We start from the raw sequence: 15821 nt of genomic DNA, 5'->3' as shown, positions 1-15821 counted from the left end.
CGTTCGACATCTACCTGTATCCCAGGTGATCCAGTGAAGGGGAATCTTGGCGGCGCTACCTGGTCTGTATCGCAGTCGATAGGGCACCAATTGCGCACATCGCTGAGGTCAGGTGCAGGATCATCACCGCTGTCACTTGTCAGATCCGTGTCAGTGTCAGACGACAAAATCTCCCCACGACTCACTATCGCAAATTTCTGCGAGCAACTCCGTGTCGCTACCGCTGTCACTCAGCTGGTCCAATGGCGATTTTGTAGCGAAGTGGCGCTTTTTTCATGCCATGTTATATTTTATTCTATTGGAGTCAAGGGGCACTGTATAGTTTATCAGTCAGATAGAGATGATACAGTGCAATCCTCTCAGATTACAATGCATCACCTCTATTTATGTGTTTGTGTTGTGTTCACTTTTTGAAATTCCCACCCAGTTCCGCTCCCGTGCGCCGCTGCTGCTCGCAGAGAACGGAACCAGGAAGTCAGGATGCCGCTGGAGTGCCGGGAGAAGGTAAGATCTCCGTTCTGCAATGTTACCCCGAGCGTGACTCGGGATTACCGATAACACAAGAAAAAAACAAACCCGAGTCATGCTCGGGGATACCGCCAGGGAGGTTAATACATCCCTAATTAATTGCCCATTAAATGGTCCAACATCTATTTTAATAGGAATATCCTGTCTAAACTTGAGAGAAATGCAGTGGCTGCCAATGCTCATCTCTTCTTTTTAGTTATATAAAAAAAAAAAAAAAAAAAAAAAAGAGTTTTACTTGTACTTACAGTCACCACTTTTTTTGCATTTTGACATAAATAATCTTTATTACTGACATCTACTGCTCTTAATTACCTGACACTTTCTGTAACCCTTTTGGTATTGTTGCACCTCAATTTTAGGGATAATTTATAAAATAAATAAAACACACAAACATTGTAAAGAAAATTTTAGTGGTCATGCAGTTTAGACAATACTGCCTAAATCACGGTTCTGTAACATGCATGATGTAGAATTATCTTTTTTTTTTTTTTTGAAGAAATGTCCAACGTCCAGAAGGAGGGTAGAAATAGTGCTCTTTATTTAGTTTAGCATAGATTATATTTAAGAAGTTCTACATCTGCATATGTGAGATATTGTAGAGGTCTGTTACAATAAAAACAATTTTCAACACTTGTTCCAGATGTAAAGTGGAACTCCATCCAAAAGTTCTAGTTTAAAATTAGAGGGATTTAAAGTTTTTTTTTTTTTTTTTAAATACTCTTTTGGAAGATTTTCCCCTCACTTCCTGCTTCAGAGATGAAAATGAGAGAGAAATATCTGCTCTATAGGTTACCTTTTTTTTTTTTTTCTCTAAAAACACCCCATTAGTTACTTTCTAATCTTACTGGCAAATTCTGACAAAATGCTTTATCTACTTGCTGCAGGATGTATCAAATTAATTTTCAAAAGAGTAAGCAAGATTCCGTTTTCACACCAGGAGAGCGCCATACAGACATGCTACACAGGACTAAGGAATCTCCAAACAAAATATCAACAGATGCAAACTGGATTGATTGGGTTGTTTGTGTTAATCGCACGCACACCCCTTTAAAAAAGTCTGCAGCTGCTGACTTTTACTAAAAACGAACACTTACCTATCCCTGGGTCCAGCGATGCGGAGGATCAAAGCCCTCGTCTCCCCCCTCCACTCGGTGTTGCCGGCATTTTAACTGTGAGCACCCGGCTGTGGCTTCACAGCCGGGCACCCGATGCACATGCGCAAGCCGTGACTGGCAACACAATCATCTGGGACCTGTCACGTGTCCCAGATGATTGACAAGAGGGAGGGGAGAGAGGCAATCTCCCTTCCTGCACCAAGGGAAGTGAAGTCAACATCCCAGGCACCAAAGGAGGCAGACTACGAGGGGAATTTAGAGGAAAGGTAAAAAAAAAAAAAAATTCTCCAAATTTTTTTTTTTTAAGCACAGTATTTTTTTTTGGGGGGGGTGGAACTCCACTTTAAAATGATTAAAATACAAAAAAAAAAAAACACACACCACATCAAAAGCTTTAATGCAATTTGTTCCAAAAAAAAAAAATACAAAAATTGGAAAAACTACCCCTATAGTGCACGTTGATGATCTCAAAAAGAATCATAGAAATTAAACATACAAAAATAGCAGTAGTCATAAAATACATTGGATAAATTGGGAATACATGACGTTTTGAAAACTGGGCCCTGCATACATTGATGGTATTTAAATAATAATTTAAAGACCCCTGGAAGATGAGGGCTTAAAGTAAACCTAAAATGAGAGTGACATTGAGTCCGCCATTGTCCACCCTCCTTGTGGAAATGTTAGCTGCCAGTCTGTCAAAATTACCCTATTATTGTACTGCAGCATTCAAATGAGGTATGCAAAAAAACGTGACTTGCCTGTTCTGTATCCTTATTACAGAATCAAAGCATTAAAGCCAGTGGTTCACCATAACAGCCAGGTGTCTTGCCTTTAGAGAGGAGCAGTCCCTACAAATCTCTCATGAAAGGTTTACGTTTTACGGCACTACTTTATCCATAATAAAATATGTTAAGTGCTAATCTGCTTGTTCAAATCTAAAATGTGTGCCAGTAATGCCACTTTTATTGTGCAGCCAACCTTTTTCCTTTTTATTTATATAAATAAATGATACAATATGATATTCTTGCAGCTGTTCTGTTCTCAACTACACATATGTAAGGCAAACATCAAGCTATTGACATGACAATAGTGAGGAGTTCTAGTCTGAGGAAGCATAACATGGACATATTGTAGGGGGTATGTAATAAAAAGCCCTTTTTTTTTTTTCTTAAAAAGAAAGTATCTGTGGAATTATATTTTAAATGCAGGACCTGAATCAATCTCCCGCTGGGTCAGTTTAATTCTGGAATACCAATTCTCTTTCCTTACAAAGCTAATGGAAGCATTCATAGTACTCCACTTAGTGGTAGAAGTTATTCAAAGCCTAAATGTGAGTATTCTAGCTGGCTAACCACCATATAAAAATGTTTTACATCATTATATTAATACTGTGCTGGTAGCATTCAAATAAGTTTCATTAAACAATTTTAATTTAATTGCCAAGCTATAAAAATCTATTTCTGTATGCCAGGAGATGGATGTTGAGTGCAGTAAATATTACTGCGTGTTTCTGGTGTCTTCATCTTATGTAATGCTTTTTACACTCCCAGGATTTTTTTCACATAACTGCGGACATTGTGATGAAGCTGCGGAGATGTCTGGTGAAAAGTTTCTGTGGCTAGAGCACGAGCGGCCTCTGATCCAGCTTTCATAGCACGGTATAATGGCAATGTGTACTTCTGTTTTCCCTGGAAGCACAATGAGAAAATATGTTTATGGGTTAACAGGACACTTGAAAAGAAAGAAAATTAAACCCAATAATGTTAACCAACCAGGCTCAAAACTAGAGTTGCGTGTGGCCATTTCTTCTAATTTTATTGTGTGGGGAGGAGAGCCCTGGCTGGATCATTAGGCTTCCTTATCTCACCTGGAGAAGCAGGTTGCCCCCCCCCCAATCAAACTAGGTATAGGTGGTATAAGTTTCACTAATGATGTAACTAAACTGATGAGAGCGGAAAAATAAATAAATAAAAATTGGTTTCCATCGCCGACCTGTCCGACCGCATAAGCTGCTTGAATTTAATACTTCTGAGTAGGAACACAAATTCGGACTGAAATGTTGTCTCTTCGTTCTTTTTCAGAATGCTGGAATTTTTGCTTTTTTTTTTTGCCATTTTTCTAGGTAAATATATTTATAAACTATGCTACTGACTTGATTTTTTTTTTACCACGTCGATAACAACCCATACATACAAAGAAACCAAAATAAATAAGTTCAGAAATGAGGTTATGTTTATTAAAATGGAATGACACAAGGAAAACTATTGAACACATGAAGAAAGGGGGGGTGCAAAAAGGCATGGAAAGGCAAGACACCAGCTAAAATCTGTCAGTAATTAGAAAGCAATCCTGCCTCTTGTCAGTGCAAACTAATAGCTGGTTCAGTCTCAACTAATGGCCTATAAAAAACGGGTCTCATTACCAAGGTGTCACACAAGAAACATCTCATGATGGGTAAAAGCAAAGCGCTCTCTCAAAACCTTTGCAACCTTATTTTTGCAAAACATACTGATTGCATCGGTTACAGAGGGACTGCTAAGGGTCCGTTCACACAGGGGCAACACGACTTTGAGCGAGACTTTGGGAGGCAACTTGGACACGACTTGAGTATGATTCACAGCACGACTTGAGGCAACTTACAAGGCAACTTGAAGTTGCTTCCAGGAGAGGAGACTTTACCAGTGGCCAATCACATAATAATCAGCTCTGTGGGGGGGGAGGGGTTTGCCTAGAAAACTATTTTTACTTCCTGGAAAGTTGCTTCAGTTAAGACAGGGGATCAGACTTGGAGGCAACTTCTATTGAAATCAATGGGTACAAGTTGCCTAGAAGTCGTATTGAAGTAGTACAGGAACCTTTTCTGAAGTCGGAGCGACTTCAGTAGTGTACATTAAGACGGCTCTCATTCACTTACATTGATTTTATCATGTTGCGCGACTTGAGGCATCTTGGGACGACTTCAAGTCGGATCCAAAGTTCCTCCTGTGTGAATGGACTCTAAATGTTCCAGTGAGCACTGTTGGGGCCATAATCCAGAAGTGTAAAGAACATAATTTCCCCATAAACCAGCCACTACCAGGTGCTCTTCGCAAGATTTCTGACAGAGGAGTGAAAAGAATCAGAAGAGTTGTCCAAAAGCCAAAGATCACTTGTGGAGAGCTTCAGAAAGACCTGGAATTAGCATGTATAACTGTTTCAAAGAAAATAATAAGTAATGCACTCAACCGCCATGGCACACTAACCACGCAATACTCCATTGCTGAAGAAGCATGTTGAAGTTATGCGTTATGAAGACTTGGGTCAGTCGGTCAGAAAGTTTGGGTGATACTAGTTTATATGTGTCAAGGCCATCACTCCATTCATCATCTGCTATAGGTCATTTCCCCTACCCATATATTCTTTAGTGCGCAGGCCGCCACGGTCATTGGAGGGAGTGACAGCATGACATAAAATTGTGAGATGAGTTTTTTGGGATCTGGGTTTTTAATGGCTTCCATCAGTGGATTATTAGCAAGGAAAGGTCATCTATGGGAAATTGTGCACAGTACGCATGGCAAGGCTGCAAGTATCTATAATAATAGCTATTAGAGAGCTCATATTCAGATTGCAAGTTGTGAAAAGACTTTAATTTACCACCAGAGGTTATGTGGGATAGAAGATGATGCCCATTTTACTCTACATCCCGCTGTCCGTGATCCGTTGAAATTTGGGGAGGGTTCTATTGTGCCACAGGGGGGTGTATTCGTGTGGGGGCGGTAGGTGTAGTTTCGCAGAGGTTATGTTACACACCCTCCTATACTGGTAGACAAGCGATTTGTTGTCCATTGTCCTGCCCTCATTCTCTGTTCCCACAGTAATCACCACCATGGAGTCAAGAGTTAGTCTGGTCCATTTTGGACATAGGAAGCTCAAGAACCTGTCTTTATCCATTTTGTCTACATGAAAAATTTGCGATAATTGGGCTGCAAGGTAGTACAAGTTGAAGTCAGGCAGGGCCAGTCCTGCGAGGTCAGTGGGTTGTTTGAGTTTATGCTAGGGAAATTTGTGCCTGTTATTGCCCCATACGAATGGTTTTAGGAGGGCTTCCATCATCTTAAAGTGTTTGAGCACCAAGTATACAGGGGAGTGCCAAATCATGTATAAAATTTTCGGGAGCAGGACCATCTTAAGGTTTGTGCGACCCATAACCCCTAGTGGAAGACGTGGCCATACCTGTGTCTTCTGCTTGATCATATCTATTAGAGGGGTAATGTTGAGTAGGACATAGTTTGACGGGGTTCTGGCAGTCCAGATTCCGAGATATTTAATAGTGTCTACCCTCTGCAGAGGGAGCAGAGCTCTGTTTTTGGATGGTGGAAAGCTGTCCAGGGGGAGAATTTGGAACTGCTCCCAGTTGATTTTTAGGCCAGAAAATGTGCCAAATTTTTCTATCAGGGCTAGGGCTGTTGGTAGTGAGTTGTCTGAGTCTAAATATAGAAGTGTATTGTCTGCATATGTGCTGATTTTCTCTGTGATCCCGCCCCCGCGCAAACCCACTATTCCCATATGCGCGTAAATCGCTATGGCCAGTAAGATTGTGGAAGGTGTGGATCCTTCCCAGGTTTGGGGATAAGCACTATAGTTGCTTCCCTCATGGACGCTGGGAGTTCAGAATTTTCAAAAATAGAATTCTATAATGCTAGCAGTCTGGGGGCCAGTAGATCTAGGTACGTGGAGTAGAATTCCACCGGTAGGCTATCTGAGCCTGGGGCTTTAGATGACGGGAATTCAGCTATAGCTGTAGAGATTTCTTCTTTTGTTAGGGGCTCCTCTAGTTCTTGGGTTTGTTCCTCAGTCAATTGCGGAAAACGTAACCCCGTCAAAAAGGACTCCATCTGGGAGAGGTCATCCGAGACAGTGGTTGTATAGAGGGCAGTGAAGAAGTTTCGAAACATCATCGTGATCTGTGAGGGGTCAGTCTCGAGCGTGTCGTTTGCAGAGCGGAGGGAGACCACCACTGGGGGCCTCTCCTCACTATGGACTAGATAAGCTAGCAGCTTCCCCGCTCGTTCACCATGCTCAAATGACCTCTGGCTGAGGAAGAAAAGTTTTTGTTTGGATTTTTCATAAATAAATTGGGCCAGTGCTCTGGAGCATATTTTACGGCTACCTGCCTTCTCTGCTGTGGGGTTAATAAATTCACTCTCCGCAGTCTGTAAATTATGTGTCGCCACGTCTATATTGTGGAAGAGCGCTTCACCCTGTTAATTTGGGTCTGAAGAGTCTAGCATGTATTTTGAACGCTTCCCAAACTATTTGTGGTCACGCTGACCCCTCGTTGGTCTCAAAAAATAGGTCTCCCAGCCTGACTCCAGGTCATTAACCTCCGGTAGGAGGGTTAACCAAAAGGGATTCAGGCGCCACGTTGTCGGGGGGCATGTATGCAGTAAGGAGAGGTTAGCCCAGAATGGACAGTGATCAGACAACGATCTGGGCAGGAAGCCAGTATCTGTGAGCCTAGGTAGGAGTGATTTGGAGAAGAGTATAAGATCTATTCGGGACAGATTGGTGGGAGGCGGAGAAGCAGGAATACTCCTGCTGTGTAGGGTGCCTAGTTCTCCATGTATCCACCAGGTGGAAATCATTGAGAAGTCGGGCAAATCTCATCAGTTGGGTGCGTGTTAAAGGTTGCGTGGGGCTGATCATCTTATCTAACGATTTGTCCATCACATTATTAAAAACCCCCATCCACACTGCCAGAACAGCAGGGTGGAGTGCCATTCAGTTGAATCCCTCTGTCAGTATACCAAATTGGAAGGGCGGAGGTACATAGAATGCTAGTATAAGGATCATATCCCCTTGTAGTTTTGCTTTTATAAATACAAATCTACCCAAAGGGTCCATTACCGAGTCCTGGAGTTCAAAATGGGTGTTTTTTGCAATTAATAGAGACACTCCTTTGGCGCGTGTGTGGTGTGGACAGAGTGATACGCCCGTCCTATCCAAGGTCGCCAGAGTGCCCTCAACATAGGGCCCTCAGCGTGCGTTTCCACTAAGGCCACCACATCTGCTTTCATCTTTTTAAGTTGTCCAAAAACTGCGAATCTTTTCATGGGGTCTCATTCCCCTCACATTCAATGTGAGGAATTTTAATGTGGCCATGGATGTATACAACAGGATAATTAAACTCCAGGATACGGGTCACCCCCTACGGGTCAGTATAGTAGGTACCCCTCCCCAGCTGGGGAGGGACTCCGACTGCACCATCACAAATGTACGGTAAAGAACATTTTTAACCAATGCAAACCTTATAACCCCCCCCACCCGGCCCTGCACTGCCCCCAACTGGTGCGGGCATTAGACCCAAACATTATCCAACCTGTGAAAGAATGGCATTGTAGCAACAAAATATGCATGAGGGTATCATAGTATGGTAGCTCAGTGTTTTGCCATTTGTTCAAGCACAGGTTGTGCATAGTAAGGTATTGTGCGAAACTTCGCTGCGCTACGTGACACACTATAGGACTGTTCTCACTAGTCCAGGTGAGCTTACTGGTAAGGTGTTCCCCTCCACCAGCAAGGAGGGACCTTGTCAGAATATTCCAGTGGAAAATATCAAAAGAAAAAAAAAAAAAAGTCTTGACCCGATCGCCGGTAAATATGGTAGCAGGGGTATAGCATTTGGCATGTGGCTTAGGGTATGGCGATATTGTCATCGGGTACCTCATCCAAACATTCTGTGAAGGGAGCTGTCTCAATCTTGGGGGGGGGGGGTGTTCCTGGTGGAGCGGGACATCCTAAAGCATAGAGAACTCAGCCTCCTTGAGCGTGGGTGGCTGAGTCAGTGAGCAATGTCAGTATGCAGTCAGATGCCATTTCGCCACATATATTACCACGGAATGTATCAGCATTAGGTGCACAGGAGCTGTTGGAGACTAGTGAAAATATGAGGTTACGGGAACGCCGTCAAACATGGCATCCCAAAACTTTTGGTCCAGAGGGTGGTGGAGACAGTGAGCAATGTTATTATGCAGTTTCCAAACCACTCTGGCTGTAAGAGATGAGGATCCCACCCCAGACAGTGAAAATGAAGCCAGGTACATTAGATAGGGGAAATAGATTGAGAGAGGAAAGGGGGTAGGAGACTCAAGTGCGCAGATTTTGAGGGTGGATGTAGCTTTACAGATATACTCATCTGTTGGCATCTCGGTGTTCAAGCCATGTCAAGGCTGTCTCAGGATCTTCTAAGAAGTGGGCTGGGTCGGTGCCTTTAACACGTAGACGGCCCAGGAACAGCATGGCGCACTTAATGTTCTAGAAAACTTCTGCAGGATTTTATTCACTTGGTGCTGCATAGCCTCTGAGGTCTGAGGAGATCTCTGAGGAGATCTCCGAGGGGGGGGGGGGGGGTAGTCCTCCACATTGCTCAGGCGGGTCTCTGCGTCTAACTCTCTCCCTTAGTTTTTGAAAGTCTTGCCTAACCAGAGAGATATCTTACCTCTTCAATCCTTACTGTGAGGTTGGTCTGGCAGGTCGTGACAGCTTCTTGGCATGCTGTTATAGCATCTAGGAGTCTGACTGTCTGTGCTCTGCGCACTCTCCTCCCCCCGCATGGGGCGCCATCTTGGTCTGCTGGGTCTGCCATATCATGTCTGAACTTAGCCAGTTTAGCAGCCGCTGCCGTGTTTCTTCTCAGCAGCAACATGTGCCCAGGGTTTGCCCGGTCTGGGGGGCAGATAGTGCCGTGAGAATCTGTGGTCTGGGTCTGAGGATGTTCGCTCAGGATATTCGGCTGGCAGAGCTCAGCTCATTGCATCCTATCTCATGCCGCTCCAGGTCACGACACCAAGACATTCTTAATAAAAAAAATCTGCCGCCATCTACCAGGATGATGAAGATGAAACGAGGGTGGACATGTCAGCTAGAAAATGATCAATGGGGTTCAAAGAAAGAAAATAACCCTTATTTGCCTTTTACCACAATCCAGTACAGTGAAGGCTGATTGTGCACTAGCGGGCACATATGCTTAGACTATAATCCTATACCAAGTTATGCTTCCCAGTAGGTTTAATGGCGGTGCGCTTTCCAGGAGGATGCATATGTACAGACCTTGCTTTTACTGCACAAAAAACATTCCCTTCAAGATGTTGCAGCATATGTATAGCCGTTTGGTGCTTCATGGCTACAATATGCATGGAGCCGGATTCTCTCTGCAAAGAGTACTCCCAGAATGTGTGTAGTGCCAGTGCTCACCCCGTTGATATTTTTGTTCCTTCCTAAGGGACATATGCAATAACTCTATAAGACAATATTTCATTTTTGTTTTTCTTTCAGTTTTGGGGATCAAGGCTGCTGGCTGGAGTCTGTTTTTTTTCTGTTTTCTCCCCCCCCCCCCCCCCCCTTAAGCTGGCAAGACAGGGAATAGTTCAAATGGAATTGTTACAATGGAACTGTTCTGGAGTGAAGTTTTTATTCATGTTTCTTTTTCTTATGTTTTGTGCATCTGCTCCACCTTTTTTGTGGTGGCTTGTTTGTGGCGTCACCCTCGGTACTTCACGGTTGGAAGATCGGAGGACACTAAGAAACAGGCTCCATCAAAACCTAATGTTTGTAGGTGGGAAATGTTATTCTTCAGCATACTGTATGACTGACTCTGGACCTCACCTGTTCTCCTAGGCCTCTAGCTTGTGGCAAATTTCTGAATTACAGTCATGTCCTTGAATATTAGAATCATCTCCTGGAATGTCAGGGGATTGAATTCAAAATACAAGAGAGCTCTGGTGCTGAAATTTTTGCAGGCCCAACACCCCCACATAATGTTTTTACAGGAAACTCATTCACTAGGCAACAAAATTCTGGCCATGAAACATCCCTGGATGCACAGAGCCATACAAGCCACTTATTTGTCTTATGCTAGGGATGTGTCTATTTTTTGCACAAGTCCTTACTTTGCTCCATAGAAACGGAGATTACAGATTCTGGGGGCAGATACTTCGTGGTAATAATTTTAGTTTATTCATGCAGGTTGGCCCTGGTAAAATGTATACATTTCCCCTCCTTTTACAGGGAATATCCTGTACGAGTTGTTGGAGAAATTGGCATCTCATGCTCCATTCCAGTTACTGGTGGCTGTACACAATATAATATATTAAGAGCAGGAGAGCTGTCTTGCTACAAATAGGAGACAACTTACTTGCTAGGTTCCATCAAGTCTGAAATGTATGACCAGTAACAATTGCTCTAGGATTAAAATGCCAATTACTTCAGGTTTTTAATTTCTCCTACTTTATATTGACTAGATTTCCCATTCACATACCTGGCAGTACAAGAAATCACGGACTTTAGAAAAATGATCCTGGTAATCATTTTTCAGCACAATTTGAGCCCAGCGAAGACGGAGTTCAGCATTGGTGGCTTCTGAAATCTTTGTGTAATATTTTCCAAGCTCTTCCACATTACCTTTGTAAAATAGGATAAGAAATGTAAATAAACAAAGCTTCAGCAGACTGCCTTTTACTTATTTATACTATTCTGTAAATTCCTACCATTTACTGGTTGCCATCAAATGCAAGTTATATTTGAAACAGGTATTTAACTCTCACAAGTGTGCCATTACTTTACTTAAAGCAGAATTAACCCCCCCCCCCCCCCCCATTCTTCACAGCAAAGGAAGCAGTCACCTTAGAGCACAAGCAACGGACAGTTATTCACATCATGCCTTGAATGCAACCATTTTGGGAAACTTAATTTAGAGGGGTTTAGTTCTGCTTTAAATGCAACTTATTTTCTTACCAGGTGGTAGAGGGGACTTTGCAAGAACCTGATCCAAAAAGTAGACCATCTGATAAGTTTTCCAAGACGAAACATCCATTTTTCCAATAGCTTGCATATTCAGTGGAGAAGATGACCAGAGATCAGCCAACTCATCAGCTGGTTTCATGAGCGAAGTGCCAGAAGACAGGTCTGGCAAGAAGGCCGGCCAACCAGGGGTATCTAGCCAATGGTGAAATTCCAGGCCTGAAGTAAAATAAAAACCTTCAGTGATGTGTATTTACAAGATAGTTACAATATATACAAAATCTACTGCTTCGCAGCAAAAAAAATAAAAATAAATGATAAATATGCCAGCAGATCTGGTGGTAGACCAAAAAAAAAAAAAAAAAAAAAAAAAAAAACACACACACACACACACACACACACACACACACACACACACACACACACACACACACACACACACACACACACTAGCTATAATCAAGGAAGTTGATTGTTGAAGTGATGTGATTCCATTTAATTACAATCTCCCTGAACATAGATATGAAATGCCAAGATCACTTAAAAAAATCATGCGTTAGGCTTACCTGTAACTATTTCCAGTAGTCTAGAACCTGAGATAGAGCTGCTCCCACTAGGACAGAAAACACATTGCTCAATCAGGAACCAAAAAAGGTGGTCCTCCAGACACACAGTCAGTTTATATGAAAACCAAAAGGATGACTGAAATACGCCACCATAAAAAAAAAGAAACCTAATCCATAAGCTAGGGAAGGATTGTGCTGTTCTGGAAGACTACTGGAAATAGTTAACAGTAAGTGCACTCTGGATTTTCCCCCAGTCATCTTCTAGGACCTTCCTTCCAAATGCTTGGTCTTGGCCAAGCTGTAATGCTGTACAAACATGAAGAAATTTGACCAAATGGCTCAAGATTTAGCCAATGCTCTAGTCCAGGGATCCCCAAATTATGGCCCTCCAGCTGTTGCGGAACTACACGTCCCAAGACGTGTCATCAGTGCCACCTGTCAGTGTCACGTGTCAGTGCCACATATTAGTGCCATCTGTCAGTGCCATCAGTGTCACATCAGTGTCACGTGTCATCAGTGCCACATATTAGTTCCATCTGTCATCGGTGTCAAGTGACATCAGTGCCATGTATTAGTGCCATCTGTCAGCATCAGTGTCACGTGCCATCTGCCATCAGTGCCACCTGTCATTGTCCTGGTGCTCCGGGGCCTTCAAAATTGTAATAGGTAGTCAACAAGTTAGATGTGTAATTTATGCTCCTAGAGCATGTGATGGCGCTCCCTGCATGTTGGGCCTCCCTAAGTGGCCAGGCTGTGAAAAAGTCCCAAACATGTGGTATCGTAATACTCAGGAAGAGTAGCAGAATGTATTTTGGGGAATTATTTGTGGTATACACATGCCATGTGAGAGAAATAACCTATTACAATGACAATTTTGTGGGGAAAAAAAATAAAATCTTAATTTTGCAAAGAATTGTGGGAAAAAATAACACCAAAAACCTCACTATGCTTCTTACTAAATACCTTGGAATGTCTACTTTCCAAAAAGGGGTCATTTGGGGGGTGTTTGTACTTTCCTGGCTTTTTCGGGTCGCAAGAAAGGAGATAGGCCACCAGTACATCAGATGTGATACATTTTGTATGATTTGTACCACAACTAGTAGACTCTCTAACTTTCACAAAGACCAAATAATATCCACTAATCTGGGTTATTTTTACCAAAGATATGTAGCAGTATAAATTGTGGCCAAAAATTCATGAAAAAAAAAATATTAATTTGCAACATTAGAAGGAAACATAATACTTTTTTTTTTCCCCGAAATTTTCGGTCTTTTTTTCATTTATAGCGCAAAAAATAAAACCCAGAGGTGATCAAATACCACCAAAAGAAAGCTCTATTTGTATGAAAAAGAGGTCAAAAAATTAATTTGGGTGCAGTGTTACATGACTGAGTAATTGTCATTCAAAGTGTGAGAGCACTGAAAGCTGAAAATTGGTCTGGGCAGGAGGGGGGTTTAAGTGCCCAGTAGGCAAGTGGTTAACCACTTCAATACAGGGCACTTTCGCCCCCTTCCTTCCCAGCCCAATTTTCAGCTTTCATCGCTCTAGCGCTTTCAGTGACAATTGTGCGGTCATGCTACACTGTACCCAAATGAAATTTTTATCATTTTGTTCACACAAATAGAGATTTATTTTGGTGGCATTTATTCACGACTTCGTTTTTTATTTTTTGCGATATAAGCGCAAAAAAAGCGGAAATTGAGAAAAAAAAAAAAAACAATATTTTCTTTTTTCTATTTTAAAAGAAATCCAATAAAAATCAAATTTTGTCATAAATTTAAGCCAAAATGTATTCTGCTACATGTTTTTGGTAAAAAAAAATCCGTTAAGTGTATAATAATTGGTTTGTGTGATCACGGACATATGTACGCAAATGATCATGTACATGTGTGCAGATAATCATTGGGACATGTGATTTTAGTGGGACATGTTTTTATTATTAGGGACATGTGTTTTTATTATTTTGGACATGTATATTTTGGGGACATGTGTGTTTTGGGGACGAGTGGGGACTGTGTTTATACTGTGTGGTGTGTTGTGTGTTGACACTAGACTGGTGATCAGTGAGTAAAAAGCTGTAAAAAACAGCTCATACTCACTGATCATCAGCCGGCTGCAGCGATCTGCTCCCTCTCCTCAGCGATGACTTCTGTGTGAGGAGGAGGAGGAGCCGATTGCCTAGCAACCGGCTGTTTGTTTACATCACATGACGGCCGTGATTGGACACGGCCGTCATGTGATCAGGAGGGCCAATCACAGAGCCCTCCTGCCGATCTGACATGCGCCGTGTCCGGGTGACACAAGCACATCAGGATCGCGCCACTGCGCAGGCACGCATGCGCGCGATCCCTCTCCTTCTGAAGGACGTTCCTGAATGTCCTATCAGAAGTAGACGGCTCCCACCCGGCCGTATATGTGCATTGGCCGGGTGGGAAGTGGTTAAAATTCCAAAAACCATCAGTAGCTTTGCGGTGAGTTTGTCAACGTTTTTGCAATAGCGGTTTTTATTTTATTTTTTTTTGAAAAAAAAAAAAACGTTTTTTTTTCCAATGATCAAAAATGTTAGAAACCGCTGGTGAGCAACATTTGAGCTTTTATCGGCAGAGCGTTTTTACAGCTGAAAAACGTCTCTCAGAACCCACTAGTTTGGGGTTTTGTGTTGACTTCATGACTCAGTGCTCATTTTTTCATGTGCTTTTTTGGTCACTGAGCCCCACTCTTATTGAGTGTGTGGATAAATGTCAATTGGCACTGTGATGTACTCCATCCTATTGGTTTCCTTTTCTCTTTTTTGTTATATGATCATCTATAGCCTGCCTTGGTGTGTCAGCACAAAGGCTCACCAGTGGCCTGAGCATGAAAGAAAACAAAAAAAACAAAAAAAATAAAAAAATAAAAAAAACCCTGGGATCTTCTGCAATGAAATTGTCAGTTACTTTTAGGAAGAAACATACTTGGGCTAATACATTGTGCCCAGTGATGAATATTCTCACCCTGCAAAAAGCCTCAGATGTGCAATATAAATTGAATACAGCACCTGCATTTTGGATGAATAGAAGATGCAAGGGTAAAATAATAATAAATAAATAATTATCACACACACACACACACACACACACACACACACACACACACACACACACACACACAGGTGAAAAGGAATGCTTTGCAAATAAATAAATAAAAAACCCACAGGAAGAAAGAATGTAGTATAGAGGGGAAACAAAACAAACAATCTACATATAAAATACAAAGGCTTATATGTAGTGTTAATTAAGTGTTAATTTAGCCTTACCCTTGATTTTATCAACATTCTTTGCTTTAAGCTCTGGGAAGTAATCTAAATAAAATGCCAGGGTTTCATCAGCAGTTATGCTCTGAAATTTAAATTTGTCAACATAAGCCTGAAAAAGGAAAAAAAAAAAAAAAAACAATAATCATTGCAATGCTATAACCATTATCTTCTTATTGTAAAATGCAATACTGTTTTTAAAGGAAGAGTATCGCAACAGACCGTCAAACATGGCCCACTTCCTGCTGTGAGGAAGACACAGTGCGAGGTGTGGACAGGTGGGAGAGCACATTACAGGCTGATAAGTGCCTCTGCCCTGCAAATGGTAGCGCTGTGCAGGGAAGGCTTGCACTGAAAAGGGGTACTCTGATGTGAAGGGGCACCGATTTAACCTCTTCCCGACCAGCTGCTGCAGTTGTACTGAGGCAGGTTGGCTTCCCTTGGCGAACCGACGTAGCTGTATGTCGGTTAGCCTTTTGAGATGATCAAATACCACCAAAAGAAAGCTCTATTTGTGGGGGGACGTCAATTGTTTGGGTA

General features: G+C 42.2%; 1 protein-coding gene across 1 annotated transcript in view; it reads right to left on the bottom strand.

Annotated features, from left to right (window-relative positions):
- Positions 1-1044: 1044 nt before the first annotated feature.
- Positions 1045-15821, bottom strand: part of RNPEP (arginyl aminopeptidase) — a 47054-nt gene continuing 32277 nt past the window's right edge. The window contains exons 8-11 of the mRNA XM_077481108.1: positions 15285-15393; positions 11418-11642; positions 10942-11084; positions 1045-3334 (exon numbers count right to left, since the gene is read on the bottom strand). Of these exons, the coding sequence (XP_077337234.1) occupies positions 3185-3334; positions 10942-11084; positions 11418-11642; positions 15285-15393 (627 nt within the window). The 3' untranslated portion in view covers positions 1045-3184. The remainder of the gene's footprint in view (positions 3335-10941; positions 11085-11417; positions 11643-15284; positions 15394-15821) is intronic.

Source organism: Lithobates pipiens, unplaced genomic scaffold (assembly GCF_037356315.1).
Source record: "Lithobates pipiens isolate NorthernLeopardFrog02 unplaced genomic scaffold, aLitPip1_a1.2 Scaffold_16, whole genome shotgun sequence".
NCBI lineage: Eukaryota > Metazoa > Chordata > Amphibia > Anura > Ranidae > Lithobates > Lithobates pipiens.
Note: the sequence above shows the minus strand (reverse complement) of the source record. Positions and strands in the feature narration are given on the sequence as shown.